Source organism: Platalea leucorodia, assembly GCF_965183815.1.
Source record: "Platalea leucorodia genome assembly, chromosome: 4".
Taxonomy (NCBI): domain Eukaryota; kingdom Metazoa; phylum Chordata; class Aves; order Pelecaniformes; family Threskiornithidae; genus Platalea; species Platalea leucorodia.
This window is the reverse complement of record NC_138826.1, coordinates 64,797,485-64,811,493: the sequence shown is the minus strand read 5'-3', so window position 1 is coordinate 64,811,493 and position 14,009 is coordinate 64,797,485. Positions and strand designations below refer to the sequence as shown.

General features: G+C 40.6%; 1 protein-coding gene across 1 annotated transcript in view; it reads right to left on the bottom strand.

Annotated features, from left to right (window-relative positions):
* The window catches only part of TRIM24 (tripartite motif containing 24), a 66,247-nt gene that overhangs the window by 8,017 nt on the left and 44,221 nt on the right, over positions 1-14,009 (bottom strand). The window contains exons 9-15 of the mRNA XM_082310402.1: positions 9,837-10,102; positions 9,029-9,193; positions 7,311-7,490; positions 4,284-4,419; positions 3,048-3,120; positions 1,495-1,663; positions 627-940 (exon numbers count right to left, since the gene is read on the bottom strand). Coding sequence (XP_082166528.1) covers positions 627-940; positions 1,495-1,663; positions 3,048-3,120; positions 4,284-4,419; positions 7,311-7,490; positions 9,029-9,193; positions 9,837-10,102 — 1,303 coding nt within the window. The remainder of the gene's footprint in view (positions 1-626; positions 941-1,494; positions 1,664-3,047; positions 3,121-4,283; positions 4,420-7,310; positions 7,491-9,028; positions 9,194-9,836; positions 10,103-14,009) is intronic.

Here is a 14,009-nt window from a genome sequence, read left to right as displayed (position 1 = left end):
ACACTAATTCCAGAAGCAAATGCCAGTAATGCTTATAACAAAAACCTGTTTAAGACTGTATTTTGAAACTCAAACTTACTGTTTTGTAACAGCCAATCAAGAAACCCTACTGCTTGTTGCAACATTGAACGAGAGATATTAGAAGATGTCAGTTACTACATTCCGTGCTTGGAGTGTAGCCATGTTTAGTACTATAGTAAATAGTAACTTTAATACTATATTAGCTTAGATTTTTCTTTAAGTTTATTATTATTATTATTATTGTTGTTGTTATTATTATTAGTAGTAGTAGTAGTAGCATTAAAATGTAAATCTTTTATGTCATCCTTAAAACATTTTATGACAGATTGGTAATTCTGTGACCCAATCTTAATAATAGATGCCCTAGATGTAAGTGATCTTGCTTAACTGCCAAATAAGTGAAGAGTTGTATTATTGTGGCTGCAAATCTGCAAAGTTGAACTGGAGTTTCAATGCAAATTCCAATTTTCACCAATTAATAAAACTTCAAGACTTCAAAGAGGATACTGTTCCTTTGAGGCGAAAACTTCTTGTACTGGGTTTCACAATACAAAGCTTGTGTCTTTTAATGCAAGTTTAGATGGAATTGAAGGGAACATAATTACCTTGGAAAGCTCATCAGTGTAGGGACATGACAAGAAAGATGGAATACTTTGGGACACTTCTCACAGCAAAGGAGCTCCCCTCCATTTTGACATACTGCACACCAGTCTTCATTGGGATCATCCTCTTTTCTGCCCTCCCCAATGTGGGGGGGGCCTATCCATCCTGTCTTCCCACTGGACGTGTTCTCCTGCAGTATCCCTGGCTGATCATCTGTGCTGTCAGGTGCATCTGTTCTTAAGACAGCTTCATCAGAAGTGGAATTATGATTGCTATCTAACAGCAATGAAGTAAGTATGCTTCTTGAAAAGGTGGCCTGTAAGAAGAAATAAAGGAAGCCAGATTATAATATTGATGTGAATTTACATGACCCTAACAAGCAACCTGACCAGAACAACGAACTTATATGCAGGCAGCCATACACCTTGCAACACGCATGCAAAAAGTACTATCGTACTACAGCATCAGGCAACTAAACACAAGAAATCAGTTATGAAAGGCTATTTACTGCTCCACTAATAAAAAATAAAACTAATCTTTGATGCCCTGAAAGTCTAGCAACCTTACTTATGTATATTACTGCACTACGATTAGAAACACTTCCTAGCATTACATGAAAATTTGATGTTTGCAAACTATTTTCTGCCTTCCCAGGTTTTCAATGGATAAAAGCAGTCTGATTGCACCAGTTAATTAATTGAATTGGCAGTAGAGCTAGTTTTATTTTGAATTTCACCTCTTCCTTTTATTTAGCTTTTTAGTTTTCCCCTGAAAAAGTCCCCAACAGAATATTAGTAAATTATTTTGTTCCCCATAAATGCAAAATACCCTCCACCAAAGAGAAAGGAGATCCTTATAACTTAATATTACATTCCGAGGCCGGGATTCCTCATCCGTTTCTTGCTTCACTATAACAACTGGGAAATCAAAGTTCTCATTTGGTGCACTTGTCTCCTGTTTAATTCTGATGGGCTCCAACATAACAACCGGGACTTTGTGTGTAGAATCAGCTCCTGGTGGCCTGCTGGAGGAGCCAGAACTGTAATGACAGAAAGAGGCAGGAAAAAAAGGAAAGAGTCAGAACTGGCTGCCTTCTGTACACTGATGCTTTCCGAGACTTCAGGATGCTAATCCATTTTGTTTCTTTGAACCCGGAGCACTGCAGTATTACTTTTATAGGAAACAACATGCAAGTTTATTTCCCTTTCATGTATATTGAAAAGGCATTACAAAAAGGGAAAATTTTAATGGTGCAGTTCCAGAACTAGAGAATTACTCATGGTTTTACTCCCCATTAGTGCAAGATTTGCAAATAATCTCTGTTTCTTTTAGGTCATATACAAAAAAGCACTTCCACTGAACATCATCCCACTTTGGAGGAGATGCAGCTGTATTTTGGGGAAGGCCAGTGTTTCTCCAGAGCTGAACTGATCATTGTAAACCACACAAACAAGTAAGCCAGATAAAACACATATTTACATTATCTTGGAAGAGTTTCTTACAGCCTTGCAGCTCTACCAAAACTGGGGCCCTACTTTTAGAACTAGATCTGCCTTTTTTCATGTGTTTAGTCATAATATGATGAGAATGGACAACACACTCAAAAATACCAGCTTATGATTATTTTTTTAATAATAATGAAGAATTTTACATCTAACAAAATGAATTCAAGCAGAAGCAGATAGAATCACATTTTTTACATGCAAGTAAAAGACTCTTCAGGCAAACATTTAAACAGTTCATAAGAGTCTTTCAGAGAATTTACCACGTTAATGGAATAGAGCAAAAGGTATTCTATATTAAAAAGCATCTGCATTTCCAATTCAAGTTGGATGAATGTCATCTGATTTTTCTCTGCATGAAAAATTAATCTCATGTCAGATGTATGCTCTAATTTATTGGAACACATTAATGGATCTGTGCTCTGCAAATAACATTGCGTAAAATGTATTTGTTCATTAATATTCCATCACTAAGGGATAAAAACATTTGTGTAGACTCTCAGTAGATATCTAGTGCTCACTTAACGAACTGTATGATGGCAGAAAATTCTTAATAATCCTCTTTGTAACATCAGTTCCTTAGATCTGAAGTCATTTATAGTTCCACGAGGACTTTCAATATGCAACTTTGTCCTTTAGCTGATTTTTCTGAATTTAAATCCTAACTTAGAATTGGCATTCTTTTAAGAACACCAACCTAGCCATCATTTACAGAGTTAATACATTTTTAGATGTGCTATTAATACATTACAAATGAAGTTACTACTTTTAGAATGCAAAGAGTGCTGTAATATCCATCAGGCCTGGCCTGTTAACAGAGAAGGTGAGGCAAATTGACTTCTATATGCATTAATGAGAGAAGAGACTAGGGCATGTTCTATGGAGGTGGAAGTTACACCTTCTCTCCCACTCTTTCCTTACCTCTCTCTGCTCCCAACACTGGAGGCACTGGGTGAACGAATTGGAGGGTGTATGTTTGTCACACTGACTCCTCCTAGGACAGAAAAATCAGATTAGAACAAAACACAGGTCTGCGCCAAGTCTGAGATGTGACTCAGAGAAGTACACAGGTTTGGGGGAAAATTCCTCCTGCAGTATCATTTAGTTAACCCATATCTCATTTAATACAAATTCACAAGAGGATGAGAAGCATTGGATAATACAGGGAATGAGAGGACTAAAAAGGGGTCCCATTGCATTTAAGCAGGCTGATGGGTCAGTACCTTCGCCTGGCTGACCCCTCCACCTGATCACCGCAGTTTGTTTTGCCTTACCTTATTAAATTCTAGCAGATCTCTCTAGAGATCTACTAGGAAATTTTAAGCCAGACGAGCTGGCGACTAGGAAAAAGTCTGGGGGCCAGATATGAGAGAGACCAAAGGTCTGGGGACCAGATAGCCAAAAGACTTGTGAAGGACATTTTTGCTGAGCGTTGGTCCTGAGAAACCAGAGTGGGCTGCTTGTGCTGTCTGTGAATGCATTATCCACCTGTCTCAGCTCATCTGCCCAAGCTCATCAACGCCATGTGAGTGCACGAATGTTGCACAAGTGCTCCTTGGGAATTCACACTCACATAGCCTCACCACAGGCCAGACTGGGAAATGGGAGTAAGGAGCAGCTGCTGATTGCCACCAGGCATGGCGACAGGAATCCCCTCGGTCCTTCAAGTCCACCACATTTGGCTACCCATAACAATAACCTCTCTGGTCAACCTGTGTCAGTGCTGCACTACCTTTCTAGTGAAAAAGATTTTCTGATATCCAAATTGAACTTCCCAAGTCACCATTTGTAGCCACTTCTCCTGTTACATCCTATCTTGCTTTTTCAAATACTTGTCTCCTACCACAGCTTCTAGGTTTTAATTTGGTGTACCCCCAACAGTGACATTTTTCTATGTCTTTCTATGCAATTTGCTAAAATATATCATGTTTTTCCCTCCATGTTTTTAAGATCTGGCCACTTACTTTTGTTGACAATGCTAAAATACTGTCTCAACTTTACCTCCTACTAGGGTTTCTGCAACTTTGCCTTCATTTTCATATTTCTCATCTTCGATATAAAATAGAATTAACTAATTCCCATATCAGTGTTAACAGTGTGACGTTAGATTTTTCCATTACACAACTTTAACAGAAAACTGCACCACATTGCAATTACCTGAGAGGCCTGGTGATGGTACCGATGAATTTGGTGACTGCACAGTTCTGTTCGAAGGGGGTTTTGGCTGATTCTGCTCTGCAGCGCCATCCTTCCTTACAACATTATCCAGTGTGATGTTTCCTGAACAATCAATCTAAAAGGTGGGGAAAAGAGGGGAAGCAGTTAGTGTTGGGAGGGGAAAAAAAACCGCAACAACCCCCTCCCCAAAAACAACAACAAAAAACCACCCCATGCCTCTGCCATACTGTTATTTTGAAGGTGAAGACCAAAATGCATTTCACCTAACTTTAGCCATCCAAAAACTGAGGTGGTTACTTTAAAACAGGTCATCTTGCTTTCTCTAAAAAGAAAAGAAATGGCCAAATCCAGACAGTGCTTCATTTTAAGATCAGATGATTCTGTAAGTGCCAATTTTTCTCCGCCAGCTACAGAGAAGGCTTACGTCAAGACAGGTAGCTTTCACACATTAAAGTAAGAGATGAATTTTTATCTCCACACCTTCTTTTGACATGCTCACGTTATATACTCTAAAAAAAGATAATAAGCAATACACAAACTACCCATTAATCCACTAGCATTTAATAGGACTGGAAGAACCTCAATGGACGCTCAATTCCATCTCTCCCGCATACCTTCTGGGCAGGGGTTTTTTGACTCAAAATGCAAACAGCAAACCAACACTTGTTCTTTCCACACACAGCCCAGGCCAGACAACTGAACTCTGTTTTAGGGGCCCCCAACTTACCATTCTAAGTTTCTGTAAAAATTACACATTCTGGTTTGATAAAGAGAAATGACCTTTTGAAATGATAGGTTTTTTGCAATACAAAAGATCATGTTTGATAAGAAAATAGGTCACCTTGGTATCAGTTTTCTCAATTATCCAGACACCTCACAAATCCACTGGTATCAAACACATTGAGCACTGAAATTTCTGTTTGTAAGCTAGACTTATTTGAAGTGGATGCAGAAGCCTCTCTTAAGTCAGCATATTTATGGTGATTTGGGCCATGTGTCTTAATAGCATAACTTAACCATATACACGTAGAAGAGTTCCTAATAATACTGTGAACAAAAATCAGTATGCTAAAACATCTCGCAGACTCGGTAGTTTTATGATCATGTTGTGTAGTTCACCTTTTAAGCCTTACAGACACTGTGATTCTGTAGTCTATGTACTCCATTTAAAAAATAGAACACTTTTATCTGGGAGTTTATTGGTGAGAACAAAAGACAGGTGGGAGAAACAGGGAGTAACAGCAAGTTATGACTAGAAAACCACGACACTTCAGATATCTACAAACCTTAGACAAAAAGGCTCGGCAGTTATTTGAAAGAATAAAGTCAATTGACTAAAGCTCAACAGCTCTGACAAACACGTACCAATCAGAAGAAACTATGTGTGCTGGTTTTGGCTGAGATAGAGTTAATTTTCTTTATAGTGGCTAGTGTGAGGCTATGTTTTGGATTTGTGCTGAAAACAGTGTTGATAGCACAGGGATGTTTTAGTTATTGCTGAGCAGTGCTTACACAGAGTCAAGGCCTTTTCTGCTCCTCACACCACCCCACCAGCGAGTGGGCTGGGGGTGCACAAGAAGCTGGGAGGGGACACAGCTGGGACAGCTGACCCAGACTGGCCAAAGGGCTATTCCATACCATATGATGTCATGTTCAGCATATAAAGCTGGAAGAAGGAAGGGGGGGACGTTCGGAGTGATGGCATTTCATAGAATCATAGAATGTCCTGAGTTGGAAGGCACCCACAAGGATCATCAAGTCCAACTCCTGTCCCTGCACAGGACAACCCCAAAATTCACACCATATGTCTGAGGGCATTGTCCAAATGCTTCTTGAATATTGTCAGGCTTGGCACCATGACAACCTCCCTGGGGAGCCTGTTCCAGTGCTCCACATCCTCTGGGTGAAGAACCTTTTTCCTAATGTCCTAACATAAACCTCCCCTGGCATATCTTCCTGCTGTTCCCTCAGGTTCTATCATTGGTCACCAGGGAGAAGAGATCAGTGCCTGCCCCTCCTCCTCCCCCTTGTGTGGAAGCTGTAGACCACGATGAGGTCTCCCCTCAGTCTCCTCTTCTCCAGGCTGAACAGACCAAGTGACTTCAGCTGCTCCTCATATGGCTTCCCCTCTAAACCCTTCACCATCTTCGTGGGCGTAGTTGGCAGGATTGTCTTCCCAAGTAACCATTACACGTGATGGAGCCCTGCTTTCCTACAGATGGCTGAACACCTGCCTGCCGATGGGAAGTAGTGAACAAATTCCTTGTTTTGCTTTGCTTGTGTGCGTGGCTTTTGCTTTACCTATTAAACTGTCTTTATCTCAACCCATGAGTTTTCTCACTTGTACTCTTCTGATTCTCTCCCCCATCCTGCTGGGGGCGGGGGGGGGGAGTGAGCAAGTGGCTGTGTGGTGCTTAGATGCCAGCTGGGGTTAAACCACAACACTATGAAAGAGAAGTTTAGAAACTTCAGAAAAGATGATCTTATGCTCCTTCTGTCACCTGCTCACAGGCATGTTAGAGGATATAAGAATAAAAGAAGTACCAAAAGGAAAACATATAAGGAACATAGCTGGTATGCCAACAATTAATACCTACCTAAGATAGCCCTTTCAATGAGTTCAAAATACATTAAAAAATGATAAAAGTTTACCAGAAATACCATCAGCAAACCAGTGCTATCTATGGGCACTGGTAAACAAAAGCTAAGTTAACTCATTTTTGTTAGTATCATTATGGGGGATGAGGGAAAAATATGCAAATTTTTCCAAATAAACAAGTCCAATTACAATTACAACCTGCAATGTTATTTTTCTTAGTTGTCTTAACAGCTCTCTCCCAGAACAGTTCTGAATATTGCCAGCAACATGTAGGCAATCCTGCATTGTTGTTTTCTGGAACTGTCTCATTTTGACAAACAGAGGAAGAATTCCAGTCTAAAAGGTTTCTACTTTTCACAAACATTAAGACTTACTTCCATAAAACATTGCTCTTATGTTACACTTACATCAGGAAGAGATGGTAGATTGTAAGAGCTACCCACTGGAGAACTCAAATCTATCACAGGGGGACCGTATGTCTTCCCATCACATCCTACAGCACTAGTGACTGTGGGGCTGGATGGTGTAGATGTTGTGTTGCTTGCAGTTGAAAGGGCAGTTGAAGTTTGTCCACTACTGATCTGCCACTAAAACGAAAAGACAATAATCCATAATTCAGCATTATTTTTTTCAACAGATCACATCTACTGCATATACCGGTTCTAACTCATCAGTTAAACAAGCAGCTTAGTTCAGTAAGCTGAATTCAAACATAAAATCCTGATTTACTCTGAAGTTATCTAATTTCAAGAACCAATCTTACAAGACAAGGGAAGATGACAAGTAGTTGAAAACTATGAATAGAAGAAATGAATGTGAATTCTTAAATTCAAAGCTATATCTCATTGTTAAGTATCTATTAATATTTCATGCTGCATTGACAGTGTTGTGGGAGGAATGTAACAGTTTTAGTGAAATAAAAGCATTACAGATAATAGGCCGAATGCACAACTGCTCCATTGCTTTATTAAGTAAATAGCTATAGTGTCACTTGGACGCCATCAAGTACTTGAAGTTGTGCTTCCCTTAACAACTTAAAGTGATTAAGAATTTGAAATGCTGACTGGATCTCCACCCACATATATGTTTAACACCATGATATGAAGTACACAGTAAAGTCAGACTAAATTTCCTTCTCAGTTAGATATATGCAGTTTTCAATGACTTTAGTAGAATTTCATGGCAACTGTAGGCAAAATTTGACCCTGCTCAATTCCTTTTTAGTCAGTCATTCTATTTACTGGCTTCTAGTTTCAGAAAGACATTACTAGACAATAAAAATACTTGAAAGGCGGGCTTGCAGACAGGCTAATCTTCTTTTCAGAGGCGCAGAATAGAAATGACTTAGTTTTTGTTACTATGGGGTCTCTTAGATACTGTACAGCTTTCTTCAATTTAGTTGGAACTATTCCTCTGATGTTGCAAGCATTGCAAACATGAATGATATTACACTACTTCTCAGGTCACAGGTCAGATTAATTTGATTCTTTCCTGCTTACCTCTAGTGACATGATTTTCTTTCTCCTTGCACATACCTAACAACTCATGTGTTAATAAGCTTTTCAATAAAGATTATTTGCCTTCGTGAACATTCAGAAAACATCTGCAGTGTTCGCTTCTGCCCCAGTTCAACTGCTGATTAGCTGGGTATTGATCAGTCTTACTCATCTGTAAAAGTTCAGATTTGGCATACTTTGGAGAATGGTGGCAGCTATAGCTTTTTAGTCAAGCTTGTACGTGGTTCCTAGTGAAGTCACTAACATCAAGCTAAATAGTGGGATTTTCTATTGTGTCTCTTCACTGATTTCAGCGTGCAGACCATGGCCATGTTAAGTTTTGCATAAGTGGCCAGAAATCACAGTAATAGGAAACGAGAGAATGAAACACCTACATAGCACACACAGTGGCTCACTTCCGTAATGCTTCAGCTGCTTAGAAGTGTCAAAATGAAAGAAACTTGACAGTTATCTCATTAAGAAAACTGTGGGTATCTTGTCATAGAGAAAAATGCAGTCTCTGTTCTAATTGAAAAGCACTCTAGAAACATAATATAAAAGTAAGATGATATAAAGCACATTTGATGTTTTATTTCTACACGGCGAGTGAAAACAGAAAGAAACTCTACCTGTTTTATAGCTTGCTGTGCCAAGAATGCCATTTGCAACGGGTTGGGCTTTATTGCTTGCCTTGGTAGGTTCTGATTTTGGGGAAATCTCATCTGTTGTGCAGGAAGAGCTGAACCATTGGTCTTGGGGCTATGATTCTGAAAATGGATCAAGCGTGGAGGTGCCTGCATGAAAACAAACAAACAAACAAACAACTCTGCAAGTTAGGTGACATCTATTCAATGTTCCAGAAATTTTTACCAAGTGGCCCTTTTAAACTTCTGAAACTCTTAAAAAATTAGATGCAAATAGTACCACACCATTTATCTGAATGATCACACAACACATATTGATTTTCAATGTTAAAAACAAAACCTAGTAGACGGTTTTGAATTATTCTGATATAATAAACGCACATACATCACAAAGCCAGTGAGCGTTCCAACTTTGAAAGTTATATGGAAGAATCACAGAGTTTTACACAAAAAAGCCTTGGAAAAAATTAATGACAGATTTCACTTTTTAATCATTTGGCAAAAATACAAAATATGTAGCTTAGCACTATATATGGTTGGATACCATATGATTTCTTTTTTAATGAACAAAAATAGGCTGAGTGCTACCACACATTTTGCCAGACAAGTTTAAAATGCCCATTCAATTCTCAGTAAAGAAAATGTTCCCTAACCCATTTACATAGCCATGTCCTAAAGATGAAGCTATCTGAAGTTACGTATCTAGACATAATTTCTTTCTTTTATCTTTCTTTACTTTCTCCTTCAGTGCCATGGAAAAAGAGAGTCTTCTCTGGAAACAGTCATAACTTACCTGATGAGAAGCAGGAGGTTGCTGCATGGCTCCTGGCATTCTTGGATTTGGTACACCTACTGGACCTGCTCTGCGTTGAGCTTGCTGTCTCTGAGCCATGACCTGTTGCTGCATGTGCTGGAGTCGGAGCTGAGCTAAGCTAATCTGCGTTGGGAACTTAGACAGCTGGTTTGAAGGTAAGCTGCCTGGTGGCTGTAAGTTTGTTTCCATCACAGGGCTCTTGGGCATATGTGGTGGGGTTTCTTTATCTTCAATTACCAAAGAACCTAGTTTAAACAAAATAAATAAAATTAATACCAAAATACTGCAGTTAGCAGAAATGCTATTTTTCCTTTTATACCATGCAGTCATTGTTCATGATTGTAATATAAAGAGCAGATAAAGGTGAGATAAAGGACTCTGTTTATTTTGTTTGTTTCCCTGGAAAGAAAAAGGTTGCATTTTATAGCAAACTGTCTTGTGCTGCAGCCTCCTCTATATGGTGGGTTCTCCTAGGCAGGTGTCCTGGCCTCTCCAGAAGACCAAGCGAGCAAAGTTTCAATAGGAAAGAGGATCCTGATCCAATCATCTGAAAAAAAGATTTAACTGTATCATTGAACTTTAAGGTATTGTGATCCTTTCTGGCCTCTGAGTCAACATCACGGAAAACTCAAATGATACCCTCAGTTGCTACACACCACCAATTCTAGGATGTGATGGGCACCTCCAGGAGATGTTTTATCTTTCTCCACTGACTTAGAAGGAAATTTGACTAGACAGGTAACATTTAGAGATTAATGCTGGGTGAGAGATTTTATCTGAAGAGATACATAGTGTGATTACAGGAAACTCTCATGTAAAATTCTGGCTACCTCATCCAAGAAACATGAATTCCAACTAGAACAGATTTTGATTTGATTCAAGGGAATAGCACACACTGACCAGGAAAAGACAAAGACACTTCCTTTGTTTAAAATACAGTGAAGAAGGGAAAGTTATGGTCCAAGACCGAGAGTTAAAAAATTCCAGTGATCTGCAGAGGGTTGCACAACAGGTTTTCAATACAAGTGGGAGGTAGACACCTCATTCTCCCTTCTCTCCCAGAGATTTAGGGCTGCTTCCCAGGAGAGTTCACCTCATGAGGTGGGTACACCACATGACAGTTTGACAATCCCTGTTACAGCAACTTGAAATCACCCTGTGCTACTTCTCTCCTCATATCCATCAGTCTCTGTGGATTCTGTGCAGTCTAGCCTGGATCATTTTGCAGGAGATTATCTGAAGGAGGAGGAAACTTCTTGCATTTTATATTCCTGTTTTTCATCCCAAGAGCTGAGAAGCTATGCAAGTAGCATCATTCTAATCTCCTACCTAGACACAGGCACAGAGGGAGTCTAGGCCAGCCAACATACTGTAGTGCAGAGCAGGGCAAAAAGCTAACATCAACAATACCATTTTCATATTGACACTTGGTAATTTTGGTGTTGCATACATTTTAATTATGATTCTACCACATCAGCCATTAACAAAAATATTAAATATGCTAAACAATATGGAAAAAAACCTACCAATCTATTGCCTAATACCCTTAATTAAGCCTGTAACAGGTCTAGTCAATGTTTCCCATAAAGTGAGCAGAGAAAAATGCAAATTAATAATAGTTTCCCATATACAGCTGTATGAAATATTTCACTACAGTCAAAATAGATCTGTTTTATTTTCTTTCTCTAGAAAAGGAATTACCTTGACAAAGAATGGTATTGACTATGCTACAATCAACTGTCAAACCCATACCGCATTTTCATTCTGTTCTCTCCAAGTCTAATTACATCTTCAAAAGTCTTTCCAGACTTAACATCTGTGGTACAAAGCTACTTATCCAAAGGTACTACAGAGAATGATTCCCTTCCATTATTCTAGAAAACCATGGGTTATCATACAATTTGTGCAATTAAAACACTTTAAACGTTGTATTTTTTTTTTCTTAAATACATTCTGAAATCCATAAGAGAGCTATCCTATTAGTGTACAGATGCTATCACACTGATCAGCAACATGCAACCTGTCTAGAATTCAAGCCATTCCCAAAGTAACTTGTTTCTTTACTCAGACTTTATTTCATTTTTCCTTCAGTAGTTCTTAAATCTGGTTTATCTAAAAAAACGAACATGTGTGATCATGAATGTAACAGCCCAAAGGTTGTGATTTCTGAAACCAGGTAGATAAACGTGATCTGGTTTTATCTATCACTTAAATAGATAAACTGTTACAAGGACTCCTATGCTGATCTATACAGGTGCCATTTCTATTGTAGCACTTTTCAGAATTTAAAGGAACATGTTTCAGCAGCTCATTAAATGAACAAACAACAAAAAAGAGCCCCAAAACCAAACACAAGAAAAAGCCTCTCTTGACAAGCGTCATCTCAGTTTAGCAGCAGTTCAGAGTTATCACACAGCTTGACAGTTCGTTTCTGGAAACAAGAGATTCACTTTTGATTCCTTTCCCAAAGAAAATTATTTACAAAGAAGGAACTTGGAGAATTTCCCTGCTACCATCCAGTGTCCTGGTGTGTGGGGAAAGGAGCTTGTTCGCCTTAAAGCACTGCCATACCACTTTCTTTCTCTGCCTTTGTAGAGAAACATATATTTGCACCTCTCTGTACATTTTTAGAGCGCTCTGCACTTTTTGATAAAAGGCAGAAAAGGTCCCACAGGTATCTTGCAAAACATTCAGCACATGACAGAAAGAAAAAAAATGCCCATCAAGCTAACAGCAGAGAGAGGAAGGAAGCATGTCAGCAGTCAAAATCCTAAAAAGACCTCTAAGCTTTAATTCCTGCTCCTAAGATGATGAGTTACTAGGATGCTTATCATCATTAAACTCAGGCTTTCAGGCAACCACACAAGCAGCCTACCCGCAAAGCTTCCAGGTTCTGGGATTCACCAGTATCATAAAACCCTAGCAACATATAGATGTAAGAAAAAATGTAAGGCTGAGACAAAAAATGTACCAGACCAAACATAAAGGCAAGGGAAACACTGCCAGCAGGCAGGGGCTAGCAGGGGAAATGCCGCCATTATGCAGGGGAAATGCTGCTGGCAGGCAGGGACAGGCAGGGGAAATGCTGCCGGTATGCAGGGGAAATGCCACTGGCAGGCAGGGGCTGGCAGAAGAAATGCCATCGGCAGGCAGGGTCCAGCTGGGGAAATGCCGCCGGCAGGCAGGCTCCGGCAGGGGAAATGTCGCCAGTATGCAGGGGCAATGCCACCGGCAGGAAGGGCCGGCAGGGGAAATGCCACCAGCAGCCAGGCTTCGGCTGGGGAAATGCCACCAGCAGACAGGGGAAATGCCACTGGCAGGCAGGTGCCGGCTAGGGAAATGCCGCCAGCAGGCAGGCTCCCACTGGGGAAATGCCGCCAGCCAGCAGGCACCAGCAGGGAAAATGATGCTGGCAGGCAGGCTCTGGCTGGGGAAATGCCACTGGCAGGCAGGCTTCGGCTGGGGAAATGCCGTTGGCAGGCATGGGAAATGCCGCCAGCAGGCAGGGGCTGATAGGGGAAATGCCGCCGGTATGCAGGGGAAATGCCACTGGCAGGCAGGGACTGGCAGGGAAAATGCCACTGGCAGGCAGGCTCTGGCTGGGGAAATGCCACCAGCAGGCAAGGGAATGCCACCAGCAGGCAGGCGCAGGCTGGGGAAATGCTGCCGGCAGGCAGAGGCTGGCAAGGGAAATACTGCCGGCAGGCAGGGGCCAGCAGGGGAAATGCCGCCGGCAGGCAGGGGCCGGCAGGGGAAATGCCGCCGGCAGGCAGGGGCTGGCAGGGGAAATGGAAACTAGATCAAAATCTATTGGGTTAATGAAGATGAAGTACATTTACAACTCTGTTAAAAGCATGCTTTCTCCTGAATTCCACCCCACAACTTCAGGGAAGACAATCTAAAAGACAGACAACTGTCAAAAAGTAGTGTTCTCTTGCCTGTTGTTCTGTTTTTCTTTGGCATTCTCCCTTTCTCTTCATCTCAGCTCTCCAAGGCTTATTGTTCAGCACGACAAGGCAGCAAAATGGGGGTTTTTGAACATATTATGCTGCTGCTACAAGTTTCAGCTTGGGAAGATGGGACTGAAGCAGAAGAAAGGTCTGGAAGATGCAGAATGAGACTGACTTCTGGAATCCTTTCTTAGGATGTGAA